The 13,752-nt window shown below is 41.7% G+C and overlaps 1 protein-coding gene and 1 long non-coding RNA gene across 10 annotated transcripts in view; one reads left to right on the top strand and one right to left on the bottom strand.

The window, feature by feature from the left end:
- The window catches only part of LOC143996668 (uncharacterized), a 105,884-nt gene extending 101,836 nt beyond the window's left edge, over positions 1-4,048 (bottom strand). Inside the window, exons 1-2 of the long non-coding RNA XR_013277580.1 lie at positions 3,929-4,048; positions 2,210-2,248 (exon numbers count right to left, since the gene is read on the bottom strand). This is a non-coding gene — a long non-coding RNA (uncharacterized LOC143996668). The remainder of the gene's footprint in view (positions 1-2,209; positions 2,249-3,928) is intronic.
- CTNND2 (catenin delta 2) overlaps positions 1-13,752 on the top strand; it is a 918,973-nt gene that overhangs the window by 525,794 nt on the left and 379,427 nt on the right. For 7 of the 9 annotated variants that reach the window (XM_077491861.1, XM_077491860.1, XM_077491866.1 and 4 more), the window contains exons 10-11: positions 2,642-2,960; positions 9,088-9,220. In XM_077491861.1, the coding sequence (XP_077347987.1) occupies positions 2,642-2,960; positions 9,088-9,220 (452 nt within the window). The remainder of the gene's footprint in view (positions 1-2,641; positions 2,961-9,087; positions 9,221-13,752) is intronic. The other 2 variants (XM_077491865.1, XM_077491863.1) reach the window with 1 other exon arrangement.

The following is a 13,752-nucleotide window of genomic DNA, read 5'->3' as shown; positions in this document are numbered from 1 at the left end:
AATCCATTATGTAAAGCAATATTAAGCATCTTGCTACAAGGAAATAAAAGCAAATTGCATAACGACCCCTCCATATTATGTGGAAGGCAGATTTAAGTGTTAGTAAGCCACATAAAAAAAAAAAAAGGGCCCTGTGCAGATTAAATGAGAATGTGCTAGTATGCATCACCTTCATCTTCCTTTTCTTCCCCGTTCTTCTTTCTGGGTTCATGTGCTTTGGCTAGATGAATGGACAAGCCAGCGATGACATGCATGCCGGAGTAATTGTTTATGGCACGATTCTGAAGGAACGGCACAGGTATGCCATTCCTTCAGAGCGCATGCCCCGGTGACGTCACCAGCTGCATCTAAAGTAAATTTCTCCTAAACGGTGCACATTTAGGAGATATTTACTGTACCTACGGTATAGGTAAGCCCAGTGCCAAGGCAAGGTCATCTAGAGCCCAGGGCGAACATGTCAAATTGTGCCCCCCCCCAAGATGTATGAGTATTTTGTGTCAGAGAAAATCCCTACCCCCCCCAAAAAAAACACAAAGCACAACCCCGCAAAAGAAAATACTTCCCTTTTACAATGTCAATTTTATAGCACATACCCTTACCAACACGAATCCCCCCAAATCACCACTCCTAGCACACCTCCCCAAATTTGCCCTCCTAGGACAGCTCTTCCTGCCTGCTGCCCCCTCAAATTCCCCTTGTCAACACAAATCCCCACCCCCCCAAACCTCTTGTGGTGCCCCCCACCTCACATGATACCACAGTGCCCAGGGCAGCCGCCCCTCCTGCTCACCCCTTGTCCTGGCCCTGGGTAAGCCTTATTAGAGACGTACCTATAGGTAAAAATTATACATGGGAGTTTAGTCCCACTTTAACAATAAATTAGTTCATATGGAAATACTTGTAACTATTATTTTTTTTAAATCCATTGATATCATTCATTAAATTTTTTTTATTAATTTGTGTGACAATATTAGTCAATATTGCAGAGAAATAGGCTTTATTCTTTTATCATAATTATTTAAAATACTGTGGGGTTAATTTACTCAAAGCAAACAGGCTATAGGCTTTGAAATAGGAGTTGCAATTTGCATTGGGATTTTTCACCAGAGCTTAGTGAATGTTTCACTTTGCAAAATATCTTGTAACATGCAGGAGAATAAGAAAATGGCATTTTTGCTTTCACGTGATTGAATGATGACAGTAAGCAGAGCTTTACCTTACCATACATACATGGCTCACTCTTCATTCAGCACGCTAGCTGGAAATAATGGACCAATTCTCCTATCCTCCACACATTCGTGGTGGATGCGAGAATCATTCATCATGTGTCAGAACTCCCCTGCCGTCATAATAAACTGATCAAAATTTTCAGACAAACCTGTTTATTAAAAGTTGATTGGTAAATTGACTAATCATGAATGAGACCGGTTATAAAAGAATAAAAATTCAGCCTGTCCCTGCTAAACCGGCTGAATTTTGATCCATCTACAGCAAGCTTAAATCTGTTTCAACTTCTCTTGCAAAGTGAGCAGCCCAATCAAGCCCTGTGTATTTGACACTACAAAAGAAAATTGGATGTAACATTAGATAGATTTACATGATGAAATAGTATGCAATGTCAATTTTGCATTTTTTTTACATTTATATAATAATACCATTTGATATTATTGGGCACTATGAGGGGAAATGCACAGTTACCATGGACTAATTTGATGTCTGAGTTTGCCCAATTATGGTTTCAAGTCTAGTTATTTTATGTTACTGCTATTAAAAATCCCATGACATGATGAATGAATTCTCATAGACTTAACCAACTATTGTGAATATTTCTTTATATTTTACATTCCCCAAAATAAAAATGTGTAAAATTCGTAATGTGTGTGCAAACTGTTCTGATTCTGTACTTTTTTTGATTGATCTGTTCTATGCAAAATTGCATTATGCAATGGACAGCATCTGCATATCTACAGCCTGTATCCTTGGAGAACAGGGGTCGTTGGACTATCTTGGTACAATATAAACTAGAGTAAATTCAAGTATGTAGGCAAATATGTAAAAAAAATTACATGGAGATATATTCATTCAAAATTAATAACAAATGATTAGGTACAGATTAAAAACATAGTAACAATCCATGTGTATCACCAAGATAATGATCCCCAAACGGGGAAGATCGCAGTGGGATAGTTGATCACGGATAACATCTCACCTAGTTTTGCGGTCTAATGCCACTTTGTCAGGAGGATATCTGTAATTTGATTGGCAAATGATCAATAAGAATACAATTGACCAGAATAGTAACAGCATTTAATACAATAATGTCAATAACTAAATATATATGGGGGGAGGACCAAGCTCCCGACCTCTTTATTTCTAAGTTTCTGGATGATGGTACCATTTTCTACATATTCTTTATCACCATTACTGCTATAGAGGCTACTTCTATCTTTCTATATAGCCTGCATCCATACAATGTAAATACTGTTTTTATTTTCCTGAAACAATAAAAAAAAAATCTTGTAGAGAAAAATGAATCGTACAGCTTTTTTTAATATTGTAATATTGCCCATTTGTCATAATGGATAACACAATGCTTCTTTTTTTATGCCTCCCTGTATATGTGTGTATTTTTCCTGCCTAGACCTGGTTAACCATTTCTGTGAACAGATCCTTAGTTTTTTACTTTGTCCCTACTTTCCTGTCGTAGCCCCATGTTCCCCTGGTGTCGACTCCGTACCTTTGCAGCGCACAGGCAGCCAACATGCCTCTCAAAATGCAACAGGGACCTTCCAGAGGGCCAGCTATGCTGCAGGCCCAGGCTCCAATTACGCAGATCCATACCGACAGCTGCAGTATTGTCCATCTGTTGATTCACCCTACAGCAAATCAGGGCCAGCAGTACCACCAGAGGGAACATTGGCCAGGTCACCATCCATTGATAGCATTCAAAAGGATCCAAGGTAAGTGGCTTTAAACAGTCATTATATTTTAGATTCTTTATATATGTTATTTATTAACAATGAATAGCCTTAGCACAATATCCCAATGGGAGTATTGATCTCAGAGGTAGGGCCTCAGAATTGAATGGCTGCAAACATTAGAATATAGTTGCAAAGCTTTATAATTGGTTAGACTGAAATGCCCTTCATCATAGGGCTACGTAGCCTATTGCATTAGGGTGTGCACCCCAAAGCTCAAACAGACATGCCTTTCTCTGCAGCCTTAGCTGCACGGGGCAGTGAATGAATGGGAAATGATCCATGCTGAGCAGCTTCCTGTTAATTCACAAAGAGAAGCATAATAAACAGTTTACTATGCGTCAGTTATGAATGAACACAGTAAGTGTGTTCACTGTGTTCATTTAGAAAAGGAAGGCACTGGTAAATGGCATATTTACAAGTCCCTTATCCCACTCTCCATCCTGAAATATCCCACACAGCAGCTGGGTGAGAGAAGGAAAGCCAGCAGCACTGCGCGAGGGCCAACACAGGGGAAACCCGGTCAGTAGGGAGAATCGACACTGCATGTAGTGATTAGCGTCCTGGCATACACCCTGCGCACGCCTATGTCCTTCACGTTAAAAAAAAATCACATAATCAGAAACCCTATTCAGAGCACTCCCGTGTACATCTGGTTTAGGGAAAAAAATGCCTTATATTGTTTTATGTATTTATTGAAACATTATTTTATTGAATAACCCTGCATTTTAAAACAACTGAATCTGCTCTTAAATGCTCTTACAATAGTAAAACCTTTCTGCAACTGTACATAAAACTCCCTGTTCCAGTTAAATGAGACCTGTTTTCTCTATGTAATGACCCTACAGCTGAATTACAGACAACTGTAACAGACACAAATTAATGCAGCTATGTATACATTAATGTAGAAATACAGTTAGGTTGTTTGTCTTTGGAAGCAGTGTAAATACCTGACTTTGACCTGGTATCAGTTTCTTGCATTCTCTCCTACAGCAGAGTTTAGACTGGATTTGGAGAGGGAGAAGTAGCACAAGAAGCCATTCAATTCTGCTGCTTTTTCTTCACTAGCAAACAGAACTGTGATGTCTTGTTTAGTCAGAAAGGGCTGTGCTGTATGTAATGCCACGTACCCACGACCAAACTTCCTTTTCTAGTCCCGTCATACATAATAATGTTCAAAACGAACAGACTTTCAAACAGACTTTAGTCCATTTATGTGTGGGCAAGTCTGTTCATTTGGAAGTCTGTCCTAACTCCATTTAAAGTCTGTTGATAAGACTGTCGGACCTTTTCTGCCCGAAAGTCCGGTCATGTGTGCACGGCATAAGAGTTATGTAAATCATAAGTTTGGATGGACAGTAATAAAAATAATTTAACAGGTAAATCAGCTCTCATATAGGTATTTCATTTGTACATGTACCTGTTTGCCTGATCTTTAGCTTTAATTGAAGCCTTGAGTTGCATACAAAGTATAGCTTTTGTTGTGTCTGAAAGAAAAATTATATCAGAAAACTATTCTAATAATTTTATATAATGCAGCAACAGCCACACACGTAGGATACCCAACATTAGAGGTGATTTTTTCTTCCAAAGCAAATACACCTTTACACACTGGTGACTGGCAGTGTTTCTCTTCTTCCTCAGTTTCTCTCGATCACTTAGCTAAACTGACCCCAATGCTGATGGAGTGGATCACGGGAGGGGCAAGCAAGGATGCTGTGCAGGTGTTTTTTAGGATGCTGGTGGCTAGACGGCTGTAATGGTATACAATGAAAGCCTGTGGCTTTGTGTAACTAAAAGGTAGACCTGATCCACCCACTGGCTTGTATACAATTTCTGGGCAATTTTTAGGCAATTTGCTAAGGTACCCCTGAAGGAACCTCAGGTTTACCTGGGCATCCTAATTGAAAAAGGCTGCTCTAGAGCACCCTGCCAGTAACTGGGTGCCCAATACATTGGTATTTGCTTTCCAGAGCATCCAGTGCTGAGCAGCCCCATACATGCGTCCGGACCCCTGATCTACATACAGGATGCCAGACAATGTATTCCAGTGGGGTGTGTGTTTTTTTAAGCACGTTATTAGAGCCAGAGGCTCTAATAGGTTTCAATAAAGGGTGCTCTGCCCCCCGACCCCACCCAGTTGTGTGACAATAGCAAATTAATATTCTTTATTTTCACACTGATCCTCCTCCTGGCTAATCAGGAAGCAGGTCATGAGACCCTTCATCGGATTGGTCAAAAGGAGATCTGATCTGATTGACCACCAGGATCAGGAGGGAGGAGAGGCTGGGGAACTGAGACCTGCCTGGAGAGAAGCTGCTGCTGCCTGAAGCACTGTCCATGAGATGGGGTAAGTGCTGTCCCTGACTGACCAATGGGGGGTGCCCCCCCATGACTGGGCCAGCAAAACGCATGGAGGATTCAGCGCTGTGAATGACCTGACCGGGAGGTGGCAGCAGGTGGATTGTTTGCCGCACCCCCCCCCCCCTCCTGGCCTGCTTGCAGTAGTGGCCAATCCTAATGAGACCCACCTTTGCCCAGATAGAGGTATTAGAATCAGGTCCAGAGATGTAGGGAGAATGTCCGAAAATGGACATCTTCATATGCTAGAACCAAACTGAAGCTTAGCTGGGTTGAGTGGGGTTATGCCTGGGTGGAGATTCCTACATTTTTCTCTGGCCAGTGTCCATTCATTTGAAGGTGACAGCATAACCCATGTAGTAATGATTATTAACCCCTCTGTGTCCTGTGGTGTATGATTAAGAAATTAGGTTTATTGTAATTACAGACATGCCAAATAAAATAAAATCAGGTTTTGAGCTCCCACTTTGATTTTCAATTGAAAATACCTGCATGATAAATTACTGTATAACCTTATTTTTAAAGTTGCCACTTCCTGAATCGTTTTCACCTAAAATTACTTGTTTTGAGTCCTTGCAGCTGCCAAAAAGTCCTTTCCAGTACACCTTCGCTTGCAGGAAGTGATGTATGCTTATAAGGCTCAACCAGAGAAGGTGTTTTACCACTAAAATGGTTTACTCACCAATACTCAATGGAAAACGAATTATGCAAGAAATTGAGTTTTCTGTCTGTGATCCAGCTATTTACTATTCAGTCCCCCAACGTTCCTGGTAGATTATGTCCTGGTATTTAGGAACACCAAGGATTGGAGGATGGAAGTCCTCTTTAGGGAATCAGTCTCTCCATTGGGAGCATCTCTCCAGCATGCTATGGCTGCTGTAGGAATGTGCCAAGTCATTAAGGCCTGAGCAAAGGAGATGCTCCCTTCCTGAGAATAAGATCCAGAAGATCTTGCCATTTGCCAGCTACTGTGAGATTTTCCAAAAGCCCTCAGCTTCTTAGTAGATGTCTTGGAGGATATAAGGCAGATTTCACGTGTGGCCACTATTTCTATCCACATGAGAAAGATCCTAGTGTTGGTTGGTGTAACTTCTCTACAAGGAGCACATTGAGAGGCTGCCCTATGAGGGCAGATGCTTATTTGGATCATCCTTGGATGCCTACATCAGAAGGTGTCTGTGGGTTAGAGTACTCTCTTACCTCTTAAGAAGAATGTAAAGGTTACAGATCAGAAGCCAGTAACGTCTTCCGAGCCCAAAAGGATTTTCTTTCATAAGCACTGCTCTGTGATGTATGATTAACAAATTATGATTTTTTTTTTTGTTACCTGTAGAATCTTTTCTTTGAATACATCACAGGACACACAAATCACCCCTTCTGGCTTTTATTCCTCAGTGACATAACCCATGTAGTAATGACCATTAAAGGATAAGTTCACCTTTTGACAAAAGATAATAAATGCAAATTTTTTTGCAGGTAAAAAAAAAAAAAGTGCATTTATTAGTTTTTGTTTCTGGAGCCTGCAAATCATTGCACCAGCGATCAGGAGATCATTTATGCCATGCAGGTCTCCTGCAGATCTGTCAGTGTATCGCAAAAAATGGCCTGGTCATGAAGGTGGGTAAACCTTTCAGAGCTGAAGTGGTTAATGAACTACCACAGCGCTCACAGTACAACCAAGCTGATACATTCTGACAGGAAGAACTGCGCCATGGTAGTTCATTAATCACTTCAGCTTCGGAAGGTTTACCCTTCATGACCCGACCATTTTTTTCCATACAGCACTGCGTTATTTCAACTGACAATTGTGTGGACGTGCAACGATATACCCTAAATAAAATGTATGTTCTATTTTTCCCCACAAATAGAGCTTTCTTTTGGGGGTATTTGATCACCTCTGCGGTTTTTATTTTTTGCACTGTAAACAAAAAAAGACAGACTGTTTTGAAAAAAATATATATTTTTTACTTTCTGCTATAAAACATTTCTAATAAAAAATTTAATTTATTCATCAATTTAGGCCAATATGTATTCTTCTACATATTTTTGGTATAACAAATTCCAAAAAGCTTATATTGATTTGTTTTTTGCAAATGTTATAGTGTCTACTATTGGGGATATATTTATGGATTTTTTTTTTTTACTAGCAATGGCAGAGATCAGCGACTTATATTGGGACTGCAATATTGCAGCGGTTAAATCGGACACTAACTGACACTTTTGACACTTTGACACTTTTGGAACCAGTGACAGTAATATAGTGATCAGTGCTAAAAAAAAAAATGCACCGCCAGTATACTAATGACACTTGCTGGGAAGGGGATAACATCAGGGGCGATCAAAGGATTAAATGTGTTCCATGGAGTGCTTTTTAAATGCTTCCTGCTGTATCCAATCACAGTGGGAGCGGGTCACCGGTGGCGTGCGTGCGTGCCCCAGACTCAAAAGTGCAGAATCACGTACCTGTATGGGATTTTGCACACAGGAGCCACCACTCAGCAGTAAATGTATGTGGGGCAGTCAGCAAGAGGTTAAAAACCATAAGCCGACGGCTGCAAAGGCTGCTGGAGCTTGTTGTTTTTTATTAACAGAGTGCTGTGAATGAGTGACGCGACCGGACAGGTGGGGTAAGATCCCCTGCTAGCTGTCACAAGGGGGGAGCGGGAGGTGGGGGGAGGGCAGGGCCTTCATAACATGTTACATGTTACCCCCTGGATATTAGTGTAATATGTAACATGCTATGAAAGGTGAACTTATCCTTTAACTCTTCTGTGATGTACTCTAAGAAAAGGATTTTACAGGTAAATCAAAATCCTAATTTCCTGTTATACAACATACACTGGTTGATCAGTATTTATGACAATGTTTTGCAAACAAATAAACATAATTGGTTATAGTAACATAATAGTAATAAAGTAATAAAAGTGCACTTAAACCCAACTTATATATAATAATACACAGTGCAGAGTGCTGTAAACACCAATAGTCCGTAGGTATACAGAATACACAAAAATTCTTAATATGATACTATTACTGCTTCTTCTGTGGGTAGACGTAAAAAATATGTACACATGCAGTGATAGTACAAAAAGTGAAAGTGAAAAGAAAGAACGATAAAAACACCACCACCTAGGTATAAAGTTTGTGCTCACCTTCAAAACATAAAATGGTAAGGCCCCTGAGTCAGATTTCCCTTTTCAAAAACGGGGATCCTCACTACGATAAGCTTATATGTTTCCCATGATTTATCTGCATTTTCTCAAAGGATTCTAAAAAAAAATCACTCTCAACAAAGATAGAAACACATCATTGCGCAAGATAGCTGCATATTCACATATTCCTAATTGATATAGAATATTCATTCACATTTAGTGTGATCACAAAAAACGCTGATTGAACGATCAGTAGTGCAAGCAGCTCTCCTCACTGCATGTCCGATATAGCGAAACACCAGAAGTGACGTCACTGGTTCCTCCTGATGCGTTGCGTCACAGGTCACGTGACTTTCTCAAGGGAAATGAACATGTTGGTGTTTACAGCACTGTGCACTGTGTATTATTATATATAATTTGGGTTTAAGCGCACTATTATTACTTTATTACTAATCATGTGTGTGGTATCAGAGCACATTTAAATTGTTGCAGCTGAACCAGCGTTTCACATATTATTTAGGTTATCTATCATATCAGCGCTTATGTAAATTATTTGAATTTTTTCAGTAACATAATAGTGTTTATATTCTTTTTAGGGAGTTTGGCTGGCGAGATCCAGAACTTCCTGAAGTAATACAAATGTTGCAGCATCAGTTCCCTTCTGTTCAATCAAATGCAGCTGCCTATCTGCAGCACCTGTGCTTTGGAGATAATAAAATTAAAGGAGAGGTGGGTAATGTAATATACTATTACAGTTGCTTGATATGTTGTATTATATTTATTTTCCTGTTATGGTAAGATACCTAAAATACATGAGCAAACCTAAATCTATACACATTGATAGGAGTAGAGTAGAAAAACCATAGGGTATACAAAAATGTAATGTATAGTCTTTAAATAGCTTAAGGATTTGTCCATTCTCACCTGTTGAAGAGTAAAGCAACAATAATATGTGATCAAGAATTTTCATTTTTTTTTGTTAAATGGTGTAAAGTATTGATTACCTGCCCCCACCCTACCTCCTCAATAATTTGTTGTGAGCAAAAAATCCATTATATTTTTGGAACCACCTCCCCACCCCCTTTGCTTTTGGATTTTTTTTTTTTACACTTAAAATGTGAACAGTCTACACCGAAGCTGCTATAGCTAAATGCAATACATTTTAAAACATTTATTGGTTAACAATGCTCAGGACATGTATAGACACAATCCATAAACAAGAAGCTTTACATGCAAATTACCCTAGAAAATATATATGTTACTACAGGCAATGTGTGTACAGTATAACATGGTTGATCAACCTGCAGTTCTAGGCAGGTGTGAAAATAGACTAATAACACTTCTGTTTCTGACAGCATTCTTAATTTAATTTACAGCATTTTTGCACACCTTTCTAAAACTTTTGCACAGTACTCTATTCTAGACATGTGCAGAACGAAAAAATTTGTTTTGTTTTGTTTTGGATATATTTTTTTAATAGTTTAGTATAGTATAGTAGTTATGTTACTAATTGTGTTTGGTTTTGGAATTAGTTTATTTTCACTTTGTTTTTGTTGCGTTTCGGATTGGTCGAAAAATGATTGACCAATTTGAATTCTGTGTGAAGAATAGCTGGTTGTTAAGCAGCGGCCTGGGAAGCAGGCTACCATGTCCTTAACAACTGATTACTCATCAGCTGTCGGTGGGCTTTCCCACTGACAGCTGAAATGTAAACAAAACAATGCCATCAGTAGAAAAAACAGCGTGGGGTCCCCCTCTCTCAGTTCATACAAGGCCATTCGAATCTGATATGGATTCTAAGGGGAACCTCACGCCAACAAAATAAAAAAACAAATGGTGTGCAGCCCCCTCCAAAATCCATACCAGACACTTATCTGTGCATACAGCCTGGCAGACCAGGAAAGGAGGGGTGAGCCCCCCTCCTGAGCCATGCCAGCCCACATGTCCTCAACGTGGGGGGGTGCTTTGCGTCATGTTGATTGGGACAAGGGTCTCTTCCACACAACCCTTTCAAAAACTCCAGCCTCATCGAACGCTCCCCGTGGACTGCCTTCTCTTCCATCTGACATTTCTTAAATAGCTAAGGGGTGGAGTCATCAGTCCACCCCTTGTAACATCACCGACCGAGGCATGCTGGTTTGATGACTGTCTATATTCACATTTTACCCCCTATTCACATAGGGGAGACTGGGATCTGGGAGCCTCCTTGTTAAAGCACCCCCATATTAAGGACATGGCCTGGCATGGTTGACAGAAGGGGGGCCCTTGCTCCCCCCTCCCCTTTCCTGGCCTGCCATGCTGCATGCTCGGATAAGGGTCTGATATGGATTTGAGGGGACCCCATGCTTTTTTTTTTATTTTAGCATTTGGTTCCCCTTAGAATCCCTAAGATGGCACCAAGTTATGAATCCCTAATGCAGATGACACCAAGTTATGCAGTGGGATAACGTCTTTACAGGATGTCACCAATTTACAAGCCAACCTCAATGCTCTGTCTAATTGGGCGACTATGTGGCAGATGAGGTTTAATGTTGAGAAATGTAAAGTTATGCACTTGGGTGCTAAGAATATGCATACATCATACTTGTTAGGGGGAGTACAACTGGGGGAATCCGTGGTGGAGAAGGATCTGGGGGTTTTGGTAGATCATAAGCTCAATAATAGCATGCAATGCCAAGCTGCAGTTTCCAAAGCGAGCAAAGTCCTTTCTTGTATTAAGAGAGGTATGGACTCCAGAGAGAGAGAGATCATTTTGCCCCTGTTCAAATCATTAGTAAGACCTCATCTGGAATATGCTGTTCAGTTTTGGGCACCAGTTCTCAAAAAAAGATATATCGGGGAACTGTGGAAAGTGCAGAGAAGGGCAACCAAACTGATAAGAGGCATGGAGGCGCTCAGCTATGAGGAAAGATTAGAGGAACTGAATTTATTCACTCCTGAAAAGAGGAGAATAAGGGGGGATATGATCAACATGTACAAATATATAAGAGGTCCATATAGTGAATGTGGTGTTGAGTTATTCTCTTTACGGTCTACCCAAAGGACACGGGGGCATTCTTTACAGCTAGAGGAAAAGAGATTTCATCTTCAAATACGGAAAGATTTCTTCACAGTAAGAGCTGTGAAAATGTGGAATAGTCTCCCGCCAGAGGTGGTTCTGGCCTGCTCAATGGATTGTTTTAAGAAAGGCCTGGATACTTTCCTGAATCTACATAATATAAGTGGGTACTAACATTCATAGGTAAAGTTGATCCAGGGAAAATCCGATTGCCTCTTGGGGGATCAGGAAGAATTTTTTTTCCCCTGCTGTAGCAAATTGGAGCATGCTCTGCTGTTTTTTTTTTGCCTTCCTCTGGATCAACTGTGGGTATAAAATTGGGTATATTGGATTGTACAATATTTTTTATTTTATTTATTTATTGTTTTTAAGGTTGAACTGGATGGACTTGTGTCTTTTTTCAACCTGACTAACTATGTAACTATGTATCAGACCCAAAGAGCCTTTTATGGATTGGGGGGGACCCCAATGAGTTTTTTTCAGAATTTTCTATTGCCGGTGTTCTGACACAAAGTGTCCGCCTATCGTATAGTGTCCGGGCCGTACTGCGCAGGCGCGCCACTTGTGCAGTAAGGGGGACAAGGAGAAACCGAACATCTCCAAAGAAGAACGGCGCCTGCGCACTGAGTCCAGGTTGAAGCCCCACCATCCAAGTGGACATAGGGTTGCTCATAGTAACAGGGCCCCTCGCGGGCTCACTTTGCTCGCCACGCTTCGGGCACAGCCACGCTTCGGGCACAGCCTCGCTTCGCTCAGCTCTTTTATATTCTAACTCTATGTCCACTTGGATGGTGGGGCTTGAACCTGGACACAGTGCGCAGGCACTGTTTATCTTTGGAGATGTTCGACTTCTCCTTGTCCCCCCTACTGTGCAAGTGCAATACAGGGCGGACACTATGTGATGGGGGACAGTATCTGATGGGACACCGCCATTGTTTTGTTGACATTTCAGCTGTCAGTGGGGAAACCCACTGACAGCTGATGAGTCGTCTATTGTTAACGATGTGGCAGCCCACTTCCCGGCCCACTGCTTAAAGCGGAGGTCCACCCTAAAATGGACCTCCGCTCATCGGAATCCCCCCCCCCCTCCGGCGCCACAATCGGCACCTTTCAGGGGGGAGGGGGGTGCAGTTACCTGGATAATCCAGGTAACTGCACCCACTTCCGGGCTAGCTCTCTGCGGAACGGGGCGTACGTTCCGCAAGCGCCCGCCCCCTTCAGCAAGTGCCCCGCTGCCTGCTGGGAAACACACAGCTCCCAGAGGCAGCGGGGACCGAACGGATTGCGCCGCGCGGCTCGCGCATGCGCAGTAGGGAACCGGGAAATGAAGCCGAAAGGCTCCATTTCCTGATTCCCATACCCAAGATGGCGGCGGGACCCGGCAGCCGAGCGAGCGATCGGCTTCGGGTGCCGACATCGCGGGCGCGCTGGACAGGTAAGTGTCACTATTTAAAAGTCAGCAGCTGCAGTATTTGTAGCTGCTGGCTTTTAAAAAAAAAAAAAAAACGCGGAGTCCCGGTGGACTCCCGCTTTAACAACCAGCTACTCTTCACACAGAATTAGAATCGGTCGATTATTTGGCATTTGTTAGAAAACAAATAAACAAAATGAATTTGAAAGAATTTCAATGAAATTCATTACTCTCATCCATGTCTTCCGTGTCTTTTATGGACCTTGCTTTGTGCACTGGTCCAAATCATTTGGTGGGGGGGATTATGGTGTAGGGTTGTTTTTCAGGGGTTGGCTTGGGGATTGTTAAGGCATCAGCTTATCAAGACATTTTGGACAATTTCATGCTCCCAACTTTGTAGGAACACTTTGGGGATGACCCCTTCCTGTTCCAACATGACTGCCCACCAGTGCACAAAGCAAGGTCCATAAAGACATGGATGGGTGAGTTTGGAGAGGAGGAACTTAACTGGCCTGCACAGACTCCTGACCTAAAACCAATAGAACACCTTTGGGATGAATTAGAGCGGAGACTGCAAGCCAGGCCTTCTCATCCACTTCAGTGCCTGACCTCACAAATGCGCCTCTGGAAGAATGGTCAAACATTCCCATAGACACACTCCCAGAAGAGTTGAAGCTGTTATAGCTGCAAAGAGTGGGCCAACTCAATATTGAACCCTAAAGAATGAGACTGGGATGCCAATAAAGTTCATATGCATGCAAAGGCAGGTGCCTCAATACTTTTGGTAGTGTG

The sequence above is a fragment of the Lithobates pipiens genome, unplaced genomic scaffold (genome assembly GCF_037356315.1).
Source record: "Lithobates pipiens isolate NorthernLeopardFrog02 unplaced genomic scaffold, aLitPip1_a1.2 Scaffold_19, whole genome shotgun sequence".
Classification (NCBI taxonomy): Eukaryota; Metazoa; Chordata; class Amphibia; order Anura; family Ranidae; genus Lithobates; species Lithobates pipiens.
Note: the sequence above shows the minus strand (reverse complement) of the source record. Positions and strands in the feature narration are given on the sequence as shown.